A 13,755-nucleotide genomic window follows, 5' to 3' on the forward strand; every position below is an offset into this window, starting at 1 on the left:
CACCAAACAATCCCCAAAACTCCGCCGGCCAACCCAGCATCTGCCCTCCCCCCACGCCGCTCGCGAAGCGAGCACAACCAGGTCCGGGCGGAGCCCGGCCGCCGGAGGCACGTCCACACGCACCTCGATCTTCTCCGATCTCATCGCCGTGGATGCCATTTGCAGGGGAAACTCAAATTTAGGTTCGGGTGGGGGTTGTGAGACGCTAGTGTGAGAAGCCCTCAGCGGTCGTATCTGGTGATTTGGTCAGGCAAAATGGTTCTGGACATTGTCTCAGATGCCGCCTGGCAGCTGATATCCCGCCAGAGAATTGGTAGATTGGTTGTCTGAACGTACTCGTCCGCCTGGCGAGCGAAGTTTACCCTGATTATCCCCCAAAATATCCCAATTTTGATTGGTTCTCTGGTGTTTAGTGTTTATAGACGGATGTATCAGTAGCCGGAGTCCGATACCGGTTTGGAGAAAGTTCGGAGAAGTAGAGATATTGGTGGGCTGTCGGCTGCTTTGTTTGATTGCTTACCAATCGGCAGGATGGCATTGTGGAGATCTGACTAGCCAGCTTGGATGTTGGAGATGAGATATTGCCTATCACCGATTGGCCCCGAGTGAGCGTTGGAAAGGGATTCCGAGGGCAGCTGCTGCAAAAGGCACGAAGAACGAAACTGAGGCAACGCAATTAATTTAGATAACAGCAGCGTAAAAGGGCTAATCGGTGCCAGTCTGGTTGCGATTAGCACTGCCGCTTTAGTATCGTGCGTGGGGGATTGTCCCAAAAGCGCTGTAAACTGCACCAGTCAATGCACTTGTGCAAAAATAAACAAAGTGAAACAAACAGCGATAACAACAAATCCTTGTGACGACCATTCATGTGCTCTTGGGGCGCTAGAGATACGGTGGCTGTTGCTTGCTTTTTGCGATGTAAGTGGAAAATAATTCCTGATCTGATCTGACCAGTCGTTTGGTTGGGACTCTCTGTATCTATCTATGATTATTATTATATAACTATTGCGGCTCCATAATATTTTTTTTCCCTGGACCGTTATAGTAGCAGAGTAGATTTTATATCATATCGAGACTGTTAGTTAGTTCTTTCTACTCGAAGTGTTACTTGGAAGTTATTGGTTTACCAGACACACATTATCACACTGAACACTGCTACCTGTTCACCGCTAATCACTGTTACTGACTGACTGTTTTAATCCTTGGTATCTCGCCGATTTTGTACTGGCTGTTATAACTCTTGATCATTCACTGATTTTACTACTGGCCATTCTGACCCTAATATCTCACGGATTTACCACTAAACATTGTGACCTTGATATCTCACAGATAAATCACTGGCCATTCTGAGGGTTGATCACGTACGGATTTACGACCGACCATTCATCAGTTACTTAGTTGAGCTCTCACTCACATCACTCACATAGTTGGCACACTTACTCTTACTCACACAACCATTACTCTGTAAACACTTTCACTGATACTCGATCGTTGAAGTTGTCAATGCGATGAGTCGCCGAGATTCGGATGCCAGAGACCCATTGTCCACCAATGGACTGCCTGTACTGGTAGGAGTAGAAGCACCTCCTAGACGGTCTCAGCGGATAGGAAGCACCTCTTCAAACGGATCGAAAAAAGTGACATATTCGATTCGAGAGCGATTGCTCGATAATGACCAGGATGATCTTATCAGTGAAGCATGTGCTTCGGAAATAGCTGCTGGAGACGACGACGATGATGATGACGACGATAGTGGGGATCCATTGAGGTACGAGTTTCGAGCACTGCCTCGAAACCAGCGACCATCGCCTCATTTTGCCATGTTATGCTTATTTTTGATTATTCTTGGCCAGGCTATTAGTGTGACTTCACATTTAGATGCCATTGTGTTATTAATATGTCGTCACCATTTTCCTGAAAAATCAACTGGCTTGACGGTGCTGTCAGGATCAACTTCTCCTCTAGATGCTGATCCTAGATGCCGTCAGTCGAACATTGCTGCTGCTGTAGCCACTTTTGCTGCCTATCGAGGTGTTATCAGTGGTGTTATTGGCACCATTGTATCTCCAAGAGTATGTGCATTCTCCGATAGAGTGGGAAGAAGGCCTTTACTTATTTACACAGGACTCACTATTGCTCTGGCCGATCTAATAATGGTCGTCTGCTGCAAATATCCAAATGTCATGGACTATAAATGGATTCTAGTTTCAGCAGTGCTAACTGGATTCAGTGGAACCACTCTCGCAGGCTGTTTATACTCTTCGTACTTTGCTGATTGTATCAGACCAACAGTGCGTCCCAAGTACTTTGCTTGGGTAGAAGCATCTGTCAACACCGGATTAGCTCTAGGGCCTGGTATCGGAAGTATGCTCCTCTTGAAGTTCAACTCAGTTCCCCTCGTGTTATCCATCACATTTCTTGTTTCTTTGATTTATACCGCTACAGTGTATTTCTGTGTCCCAGAATCAAGAACCATTAAAGCCAGAAGACAGTCTCAAACAGCCTATACCAGTGCGATAAATGAGAGAAGACAAAGACATTTAGAACGCGACTCCAGTCTCCTCGAGCAGTACCTGGATGCCATTAACGTATTCAGACCACTGGCACAGCTGTCCTTCCCACATATTGACAGCAGAAGAGACCTTCACAATGCCTGGTTATTAATTATAATTGTTACAGTTCCATCTGGTCTTGGTGTGGGTTTGTCTCAACTCTTCGTCATGTATCCAGAAACTGTGTTTAAATGGACATCAGTCCAAACTGGGTACCTGTTATCAATGATGGGCACTATCAAGTCGTGTTCACTAGCAATTGTTTTTCCCAGTTTTTACCGAATACTGGAATATTTCTGGAATGCCCGAGTAGACAAGCTCGATAAAATCGATGCTGTGCTCGTTCGCGTAGGAATTATTGGCTACTCAATTGGATACTGTGGAGTAGCCTTGGCCCGCCAAGGGTCTATTTTCACAAGTGGTATTGCCACTGCCGACTTGTTCGTTGGTATCTGGGCACCAGCACTCAAAAACGGTATTATCAAGTACGCATCGAAGGACGATGTTGGCGAGGTATTTGGTGCATTGGGCATGCTAATTCAGATCTCCAGCATCTTCTGTCCATTTGTCTTCCTAACTGTATTCAACAAAACCCTCACAACACGACCACAGCTTGTTTTTGAAATTGTCGCTGTCACACTGGTCACTGTATGTTTCCTGACGCTGCTGCTGCGACCAGGACGGACCCGTCACAACAACCGCTACAAACACCGCAAGAACCTCATCCACAGCTGGCTCGACAGGCCCCACGAGACTGACAGTCTCTTGCGACGCGACAGCGCTTCGACCAGCTACAACACCTAGAGCTATTTATACCCCTCTTATTTATTTTCATAAAAGTTTTCCTGAGAGACTGGGGTCCGGGGTGATGCCTCCGGCGGCTGGGGCGCTGCCCCAGACCCCGTTGTGCTCGCTTCGCGAGCGACGTGGGGACCCGGTATTGCAATTATCCTTCGCACCGAAAGTGTTAACTGCAATTAGCAAATTATCTTATATTTTTAAGTTTTTCAAGGCGACATATTGGCCGGCCGCCTGATATGAATAGCAATATATTGCGGCCCCACACCACCCTTACACCACCCACTCCCCACAATAACCACACACCACACCCCAATTACCCACAGGGCCCCCCGACTCACCGACTCGAGCGAAGCGAGAGGAGCCACGGGGTCTGGGGCGAAGCCCCAGCCGCCGGAGGCACACCCGACCCCGCCAAACAACCCCTCCCCCTGCAGGACTGAGCGCCAGGGGTAATTTATGCCGCTAACTTTATTTGGGGACGACCCGCGCGGCCTGGATATGCACACGAAACACCCAATCTCAAACACGTCTCCGTTTCAAGCATAACCTGAACGCTAACGTTACACTTTTTAATCTCATCTGACATCAGACTGGTTCGAGCAAAGTCAATCTGGCATTAACATCTGGTATTTTTGTACCAACGAACAGGACAATCGAAACGGGTTCGACCACAATTTGCGACTTTTCACTTTTATAACCCGGAATTCTGGCGATAATCCTCTTGCGACCGGATACCTTGTCGTGTTTACCCCTGAAAAACTAGCCAGACATCAAAAGACGACGGTGGATCACGAGTATTGAACTTGAACGTGCCATTGTTGCCAAATTCACGCGACAATTACAGTGACGAGAAAAATAGAACAACCACAGAAAACGCAGAAATGATGGAACGAATTCCCTCGGCAGCACTGCTGCGACAGAAGCGGACTCAGAAGAAGGGCACCAAATTTACGCTCATGCTCGTGGGACCTCGCGGATCGGGCAAGACCACATTCATCAACACCCTCTGCGGCAGAGAAGTGGCTCCTTTAGAAGACCTCTCATTCGACGCCAGTGCGGCACACAACGAGCCCGGCATCAATTTCGAGCAAATCACAGAAGGTACGTATGGACGCTGCTGCCTCCGGCGGCTGGGGCCCTGCCCCAGACCCCGTGGCTCCTCTCGCTACGCTCGAGTCGTTGCGAGGGGGGCCCAGTAGCCTGGAAACTCGCTTGTGCCACAACCCCTCGCAACGACTCGAGCGCAGCGAGAGGAGCAGCGGGGTCTGGGGCGGAGCCCCAGCCGCCGGAGGCACACCCTTGTACCCTGAACAAGTGCTAACGTAGAACAGAGCTTCCGGACGAGGTCAATGGGTCGCTGAGTTTGAAGTTCATAGATACACCGGGATTTGGCGACAATATCGATAACACCATTTGTTTCAACGAGATCTTGAACTATGTCGAGAAGCAGTTTGACGACGTGCTGGCTGAAGAGTCGCGTATTCGACGTAACCCACGGTTCTCGGACAATAGAGTGCACGCATTGATATATTTTATTGTTCCTACGGGCCACGGTTTGCGGGAAATGGACGTGGAATTCATGAAATTACTTGGCACCAAGGTCAATATTCTGCCAGTGCTGTCCAAAGCCGACTCTCTCACCCGAGACGAGCTCGAGTACAACAAAAAGCTTATTTTACAGGACATTGACCACCACAGCATTCCAGTATACCAATTCCCTACTGACGAGGAGGACGACTATGCGGACGACGGCAGGTTCGAGTCCGATAAACCGCCCTCTCCACTTCGAAACGCGCTTCCGTTTGCTATTGTAGGAGGATCTAAAGTAGTGACCGACAAAAGAGGTCGTCAGGTGCTTGTACGAGAGTATCCATGGGGTGTGATTGACGTTGAAGACCCCGAAGTATCGGATTTCCCTCTGCTGCGAGATCTGCTGTTGTCAACCCACATGTCAGATCTCAAAGAGACTACATTCGACTATCTCTATGAAAACTACCGTACTGACAAGCTGTCCAACGAGATTCCTGGCGAGTCTGTAACAGCTACCACCTCGGACAACAACGGCCGACGTATTGTCAGTGCTGCCAGCAACGCCGATTCAGTTGCCAGCAACTCGTTCCTTGCCCGTGAAGAACAACTTCGACTCGAAGAAGAGAAATTGCGATCCATCGAACAAAGAGTTCAGGACGAAATTGCCCAAAAGCGCATGGAACTGTTGCGTCGTGAGCAGGAACTCAAGGAACTAGAAGCCCGTCTCAGACGCGAGGCCAGCATAGCCGACTCCGGAGCCTCGAGCGTCAAAAGCGAGACAACCGCTTAGTCTAATGAGTACCTAATGATATGTACATTTGCGTGGTGGTCACCGTGCCTCCGGCGGCTGGGGCTCCGCCCCAGACCCTGGTTGCTCCTCTCGCTGCGCTCGAGTCGTTTCGTCGACGGTCCCAGCCATCTCCTGCGAAGCAGGAGCTACGGGGTCTGGGGCGAAGCCCCAGCCGCCGGAGGCACTGTAGCGACGACCCCAGAAATTATGTATGCAATAACAGGTTTTTGGTGAACTATTTTTGGGGGTAGTCGTAGAAGCCCTTGCCGGTTTTGACGCCCAGCCAGCCGGCGTCGACGAGCTTGCCGAGAAGGACTGATGGCCGGTACTTGGAGTCGCCGGTGTCGCGGTATAGGACGTTCATGATGGCAAGACATGTGTCGAGACCAATGAAATCAGCAAGTTGTAAGGGTCCCATGGGCATGGCACATCCGTTTTTCATAATGCTGTCGATGTCTTCCTTCTTGCCAACACCGGTTTCGAGGGCGATGATGGCCTCGTTGATATAGGGCATCAGGATACGGTTGGCAAGGAAGCCGGGACTGTCGTTCGAGATTGAGGGAACTTTCTTTAGACGTTCGATAAATGTGAGTGTCTTAGCAATTGTGTCGGGAGATGTTTGTAAACCCGAGATAATCTCGACACCGGGTTGAACAGGAACAGGGTTCATGAAATGAGCTCCGATAACTCGCGACTCGGCTCCTACTGCTGCAGCAGCAATTTTCGTGATACCAATGGACGAGGTATTGGTAGCGAGAATAGTATGCTCTTGAGCCTCTTTAGCTAAAGTGCTGAAAATATCGAACTTTAATTGTGGGATTTCCGGCACCGCTTCAATGACAATATCAACCGACTTGATTCCGGTGACTAAATCTTGTACAGGAGTGATCCGCGATCTAATGGCAGATGCCTGATCTTCTGATAACTTTCCCTTGGAAAGATTCTTATTCAAAAGCTTCTCAACGAAAGCAGTTCCTCTAGAAAGTGATTTCTCGGAATTATCAACCAATTGAACATTGACTCCAGCATTTGCTGCCGCAACATACGCAATGCCCACACCCATCTGACCAGCTCCAATGACCGCCAGGGTCTTGATCTCGTCATTAGAAGACGAGTATAAACGAGCCTTGTTGGCCAATTGACTTGCCAGCTTTAATTGGCCTGCTCTGGCCCTGAAGGCCCCTGAGTACAACTTCAACATGATGAAAAATGGCGGTTATTGACGGGAGATGCGGGAAAGATACCTGTCAAATGTGTGTCCGAGACCAAGTAAATCAAACAGACGCTAAAGTTAATAAACCGAAACCTCTCTGAAAATAAAAGAGATCCTTTTGTCACCCAATGAATATGAAACGGATAACATCAACGATATTATAACCCAAGTGGTATATATAGCGATGCTATCAAGGCAAGGGTTGGACTGACCCGAACAAGTGCCGCTCGTACTAGAAATATGCGGGGAAACGGTCCTAATCACCGAGGACCGAGAACGCTCCGGCTGCAAGTAATACCGTCCAGGGCCGCCGACTACCGGGTCCCCGTAACTGGTCCGTGGGAGTAGTTTCGAGCGGTGGGGATGCCTCCGGCGGCTGGGCTCCGCCCAGACCTGGTTGTGCTTGCTTCGCAAGCTCTCAGATCGAGTTCTCAGCTCTGTGACCGGCACCGGAGGTAGGTCGCACGGGTTGGATTCCCCCTGAGCCATGATTTTTTATTAAGATTTTTATATTATAGAATTACAGATACTATTAAAGATTAATATTGCGATAATTGTTAGGATTTATTATTGGCAATTAGTGAATTTTTTTTTGTTTTCTTGAATTCTTTCGCCGGTACGGGACCATCGGTCGTTGTTCAGGTTTGTCTATAGGATGGGGTGGTTCCAAGGAATTCTTCCACACCCCCCTGAACCACAGAAATCACACAACCCGAGCCAGCTCACGAAGCGAGCACAGCCAGGTCTGGGCGGAGCACAGCCAGGTCTGGGCGGAGCCCAGCCGCCGGAGGCATGGAGGTTCGTAAAACAAGTCTATAATTAGCGAGTAAAATACAGGAGGAAATAAAAAATTAAATAAGTCTATCGAATTGGAAAAAGTATTAGTTGTAGTACGGAGCAACCTGCTCTTCGAGCCAGTTCCAGAGCCTCTCTCCGTTCTTGCCGTTGGCACCCTCAACAATGTCGCTTCTGGCAACACCCTTCTTGCCCCAGGGAATTAGATAGGAACCATTGTCCTTAGTAGTAAGGGATGGGTGTAGGGCGCCATAGAGCTCAGTGTAAGCACCGTAATTAGCAGGGTAGAGGAGGATGTTCATGGCGGCCGAGGTGTTACGTTGCAGCTCAGACTTGAGATTTCCTGGGTGCGCACTTAGTGAAACAACACCAGAGCCAGCATGCTTCTTGGGCCACAAAATACCCTGGTAGACATTGATAGCCTTGCTCTGTCCGTATGCCTTCCATGGTTTATTTAGCTTTTCGAAGTTGATGTTATCCCACTGAATACCAGCCTTCGGCGAAAAGCCATGACCCGACGAAGATACCCACACGATTCTAGTGGAGTTTGGAGGTGAGATCTTGGCCGTCTTGATAATAATATCATCTAAATATTTTTGAAGTAAAAATGGACCAACACAGTTGACACCCAGTTGCAATTCATAACCTTGTGTTGTCTTAGAACCATTGGGAGGAACCATGACACCTGCATTATGAAAAACACCGTCCAAACGAGATTCAGTGTCCAAGAATTTTTGTACACCAGGCTTGATGGTAGCAAGATCGGAAAAGTCGACCAAAAAGAAATCGACATTACAGTTTGGCATCTCTTTCTTAAATTGAGTGATAGCAGCATCCACCTTAGTTTGGCTTCTGGCTACAACCCAGACTTTAGCATTTTTTTGCAAAAGATATCTGGAGACATGATAGCCGATACCAGTAGGACCACCGGTAACAATAAACACTCTGCCAGTTTGGTCAGGATAATCCTTTTCGGTGAAGGTTGGAGCAGAAGGGCGGAAATGGCCCAAAAATTGGACAAATTCAGAAAATTTCATTTTTTATGTTGAAAAAGCTTGATGATTCGATGATACTTTTAGCTTCATTTTTCGATTTTTTCCGATGTTTATATACAAATTTCCTGATTTTTAGAGCTAAGGTTTCGTCGCTTTCGATATAAACTCCGGTTCGAAGAGCGGCGCTTTACGCCGTGATCTACAGACATTATTGTCTAATTAAGTAATTATACAGGCGATGCCTGCAGGGGCAGTGCATCCCCGAATCACGAAAAAATGGGCCGATGAGAGTTGCGGCTTCTAACTCCGAAAGAATGCCAAACGGGAAATCCAAAAATCCTGCTCTTCTGACCCGGCCATTTGCAACTCCGACTCGGATGTGTATTTCTCATATAACCCCGATCCGGGTGGTGGCACGAAACCGTCACGGGAGCACTTGCCTCCGGCGGCTGGGGCTCCGCCCCAGACCCTGGTTGCTCCTGCTTCGCAGGAGATATCCGCGAACTGTCGACGAAACGACTCGAGCGAAGCGAGAGGAGCAACCAGGGTCTGGGGCGGAGCCCCAGCCGCCAGAGGCAAACCCCCAGGACAGGTGTTCAGGATAGTTGAAATTTTTATTTTTATTTTTATTTTTTATCCAATATGTAATTAACGAAACGATGTGGTCGAAAGTAAAGAAGGTATTTGTTTTTTAGCGAGGTAGTCTGACATCTTGTTCGGGATTCAGTACCAAACGGGGTGTCCAGATCTCTGTTTAGTAGAGGTCTCTGGCCAAGACCTGAACAGCAGCTCGAAGTGCTTGGCATCTGTCGTCGCAGCTGCCACTGTCATAGTCTTCGTCTCCTCTCCAGTCGTGGTGCGATTCGTGGTGCGAGTCGTAGTCGTCGTAGTCTCCATCGTACCCATCATAATCGTGGTCGTAGTCGCCATCGTAGCCGTCATCGTAACCGCCGTAATAGGGACTATCGTATCGCGAGTGATCATAGTCGTTGTCGTAATCGTAATCGTCAGAGCTGATTCCTCGGGCAACAATGGCGTTATCAGGAGGATATCGGCTGCCTGGTCGGCCTGGTCTCTCGGGGTATGGAGGGTAGGGTCTGTCTGGACGAGGACGGTTGTATGGTTGGTCGGGGTAGGGTCGAGATGGAGGAGGATATCGTCCAGGAGGATACTGAGATGGAGGAGGATATCTTCCAGGAGGGTACTGAGGTGAACGTCTCATTATGGGTGGAGCAGCTGGGGGAACATTTTTAGCAGGAAGAGGAGCATTTGGAGCTGGTGCTGGTGCTGGTGCTGGTGCAGGAGCGGGAACAACTGGTGGCATAGGAGGAGCAGCGTTCTTGTCCGGTGAAGGAGCAGGAGGAGCACCAGCAGGTACATTCTTATCTGGAAGAGGAGCTTCTGGGGCCCCAGCAGGAGTGTCCTTAGCGGGAAGTGGAGCTGCTAGTGGAGCTGGAGCTGGAGCTGGTGCCGGAGCTGGTGCCGGAGCTGGTGCCGGAGCTGGTGCCGGAGCTGGTGCCGGAGCTGGTACCGGAACTGGTACCGGAACTGGAGCTGGAGCTGGTGCTGGAGCTTGAGGGGGGGGTGACATGTCCTTGGCTCCTGGAGCGCCAACAGGAGTATCTCGAGGTTGGGCAACAGCTAACGAAGTGGCAATTTTAGCTGGAAGACTAATGTTAGAATTTACAGCAGGAAGAGGAGCAACTTTAGCAGGATAAGGTGTTCTTTGAGCCCTACCCGAACGGTCAGACATACCTCTGTTGGGGACCTGAGCATACTTTACGGCAGGACCGAATGCACCAGCTGCCGCCTGATAGTTCCTTTTAGCAGGAGGACCAGGAGGTCGGTTTCTCTCTGGACGACCGGGTTGATTTCCTGGTCGATCATGTTCACGGTCGTTGGGATTACCATGGTCACGGTCTCCATTTCTATCGCCCTCTTGACCTCTTCCTCGGTCACGACCATTGTCACCATTACGGTCACGGTCTCGGTTGTTGTCGTTTCTATCACGGCCATTGTCGCCCTGACGATCACGGCTCTTATCGGGTCCATTGCCATATCTGCCTCTGTCGGGTTCTTGAGGAGCTCTGGCTGAAAGCTCACCAGTGTTACCAGCCTGGATGGCTGCACCACTGACACCACTAACTGCAACTAAGAAACTAGCTGTACTGACAACTTTTGAAAACAACATTCTTTAAACTGGGATCTCAAGTCTTCTGATGTGATTTTCCTGATCTAATGATTCAACATCTCCTGTCATTTTGATCAGTTTATATACCTGACAGACTGGAATAGAACAAAGACGTTCAATATATGCCAACAAAAGAACCCATATATGAACCAAGTGTCTTCAGACATGACGTAGATTCCATATGGAGCTCGAAAATATCCAAAAAGAGATATGTTGCTACTACATTATACTGGCTATAGCTGACCTTAATTTTATAAGATTATATTTAACATCATTTGTATGACCGAAAGGGCGTCGTATCGTTGCTCTTGACTTATGAAAGTAGTCAACAAAAATTAGACTGCCAAGACGGGTCTAAGTTTTCGCTTCAGACCCTAATCGATCATAAACTATAACAATAGGACCCCTGTCATGAATCAGGAAGCTTGGAGCCTGAGTTCGAAATCGGGTAAATATAAACGGTTTCTCCGAGACATGGGTTTCAAAGCCGTGCCTCGGTGCATTGAAATATCGCGGGGTAATAACAGTGGGCTGATCCTCATGATATTAAACTATCAACTTTTTGCTATTCTATAAAGAACCGAATATACTAGTATCAATCTAGAATCTTTTATTCTTTTTGATTACAGATTATTGGCATTGGATTTTCGACCATTGTCTGTGATAATTTTGCGTTCAAAATTACAATGGCCCGGAAGCAATTCAGGCCAGTCATCTCCAGGTATCCCCACACCACCGAACTAACTACGAGGTGGAGCGATAACGACCAGTATGGCCATCTGAACAATGCCGTATACTACCAGTTCTACGACGCACTAATTAATTCGTATATGATAGAGCATTGTGGATGGCATCCCCAGGTCGACAAAAATCAAGGAGATCCCGACGACCATCAGATCGGACTCGTTGTCTCATCTAGCACTGAATATTTCGAGATTGTCGAGGGGTTCCCAAAACCACTTACTCTGGGTCTGGCAGTCATCAAATTGGGCCACAGTAGCGTCGAGTACGAAATTGGCGTCTTCCAGGGCGACAGACACTCGAAAGCTAAAGCCCTCGGTAGGTTTGTGCACGTCTTCGTTGACCAAGCGACCGACAAGACCTCCAAAACCGGCATGCCCAAAAAAATCAGAGAAGGACTTGCTAAACTCATCATCGACCCCCCTTCTGCCAAGCTCTAATTAGCTCCTTGGGGATGGGACTCTGCCTCCGGCGGCTGGGGCTCCGCCCCAGACCCCGTGGCTCCTCTCGCTTCGCTCGAGTCGTTACGTCGACGGTCCCAGCAATCTCCTGCGAACCAGGAGCAACCAGGGTCTGGGGCGGAGCCCCAGCCGCCGGAGGCACGTTGCAAGCCTGGAAATGCTTTTATTTTTTATACATTTGTGTCGTTAGCATCGTTACTTGTGTGTTGAGGGGGTTACTTTGCGGGCCCTCTTGGGTTTTGTAGCTTTCTTTTTTGTAGGGGCGTCTGTCAGGTGCTGAGCGATGTATTTGCCTGGTACGATGAGAGCGTCGCCAATGACATAGGCGACGACCATGAGCATTAGCAGTGCTACTTGTACACAGACGATGAGGGCCGAGAAGCTGGCACATGCCAGTCGGACACTTAGTTCTTTGAGCTGGTTGAACGATGGCAGACGGTTTCTTAGAGCGCTGATGACTTCTGCTGGAGGCAGCATCGATCCTCCCTCGGAGTAGAAGATGGCAGTCACGTTCTCCGGTCTCGAGAACATCGACCATACAAAGGCGGCAATCTCAGAGATGTCTCGTTTGGAGACGATCGAGCTTGCTGATGTCGCGAGCAGGTCCGACGTCATCTTCCAGGACAATATGGTTCCTTCGATGTTTCCTGGACGAACGGGACCGACTATTGATGGTGTCGATGTATCTTCGGACTCAACGTTTGGCTTTTTTATTGAGCTAGTAGGGTCCATGGAGCTGGACGAGTTTATTCTTTGTAAATCCTCTGGCCTCATCACAAACATGGACTCGTCTCTATCGCTGCTTAATGCTGAATTTGGTGACATTGCGGGATGCGAGCCTATCGAGGCTGCTCCTTTTCTCTTCTTGCGACTCTTTTTGTTATTATTGCCATTGGATCGAACATCAAGCGAAAACTGTCGACTGTGTAAACGTTTGGTGTTGTCATTTGAGGGTGACAGGATGCCTGCCGCGGATTCAAGGAGAGTAGTGGAAGAAAATGCAGATGACGGGAATGGTGGTGTAGATGGCACAGAGGTACTTAGCGAATGAGAATGATGGTGAGATTGAAATTGAGTATGGGTTAGTGAATGATGGTGATGGTGTTGAGGTGTGGGAGTCGGTGTCGAGGCAGATGTTGGGCTGAATGCACCTATGTTAAGCGGGTTTGTAGCGACAGGGGTATTTCCATCTACAAGCCTAGCATTCTCGGTTCTGGCCAGTCGTTGTAGCTGCTCTTGTAGTAGTTTTTCTTGTTCTAGTGCTAATTGAAAAGATCGTGGCCTCGAGGAAGGCGTGTTTTTTCTTGCTGGTGGTTGACCCCTGAAATCTAATTCAGGCGTACGCGGCCGTGAGCTTCGAATAGTTATTGATTCGTCAATATTGTTAAACAAACGAGGTGATAATGGTCTATCTGAACCGCTACTGCTGCTACTGCTGCTACTATTACTCCTTGTACTGGGACTCGTAATGTCGCTCACTGGAGATGCCAGAAAATCGTCTCCATATGGACTTGAATATGCAATTGAGAGGTTCAATGATCTTCTTTTCCTGCCTAGATCTTGTTTGTTTCGGTCTTTTGTCACGTCGTTTAGTGCAAAATTACTAGTTGCATTTCCATTATTCAAGTTTGTGTTCACAGTTGGTCTTCGAACCACTGGAGAAACGGGTTTCCCATTAATAGTATG

General features: G+C 48.7%; 4 protein-coding genes across 4 annotated transcripts; 2 read left to right on the forward strand and 2 right to left on the reverse strand.

The window, feature by feature from the left end:
• Window positions 1–1,508: 1,508 nt before the first annotated feature.
• AWJ20_5201 (uncharacterized protein) lies at window positions 1,509–3,356 on the forward strand (the record flags this gene model as incomplete). The annotated part of the gene is made up of 1 exon (XM_018882330.1): window positions 1,509–3,356. The coding sequence occupies one exon, from the start codon at window positions 1,509–1,511 to the stop codon at window positions 3,354–3,356; it is 1,848 nt and encodes a 615-aa protein (XP_018736717.1).
• Window positions 3,357–4,917: 1,561 nt separating this feature from the next.
• On the forward strand, window positions 4,918–5,673 carry CDC11 (septin CDC11; the record flags this gene model as incomplete). Its single annotated transcript, XM_018882331.1, has 1 exon — window positions 4,918–5,673. One exon carries the CDS (start codon window positions 4,918–4,920, stop codon window positions 5,671–5,673), a length of 756 nt encoding a protein of 251 aa, XP_018736718.1.
• A 235-nt stretch (window positions 5,674–5,908) lies between these two features.
• On the reverse strand, window positions 5,909–6,874 carry AWJ20_5203 (uncharacterized protein; the record flags this gene model as incomplete). The annotated part of the gene is made up of 1 exon (XM_018882332.1): window positions 5,909–6,874. The coding sequence occupies one exon, from the start codon at window positions 6,872–6,874 to the stop codon at window positions 5,909–5,911; it is 966 nt and encodes a 321-aa protein (XP_018736719.1).
• Window positions 6,875–7,767: 893 nt separating this feature from the next.
• Window positions 7,768–8,718, reverse strand: ENV9 (Env9p; the record flags this gene model as incomplete). Its single annotated transcript, XM_018882333.1, has 1 exon — window positions 7,768–8,718. The coding sequence occupies one exon, from the start codon at window positions 8,716–8,718 to the stop codon at window positions 7,768–7,770; it is 951 nt and encodes a 316-aa protein (XP_018736720.1).
• Window positions 8,719–13,755: the final 5,037 nt, after the last annotated feature.

Source organism: Sugiyamaella lignohabitans, chromosome D (genome assembly GCF_001640025.1).
Source record: "Sugiyamaella lignohabitans strain CBS 10342 chromosome D, complete sequence".
Taxonomy (NCBI): Eukaryota; Fungi; Ascomycota; class Dipodascomycetes; order Dipodascales; family Trichomonascaceae; genus Sugiyamaella; species Sugiyamaella lignohabitans.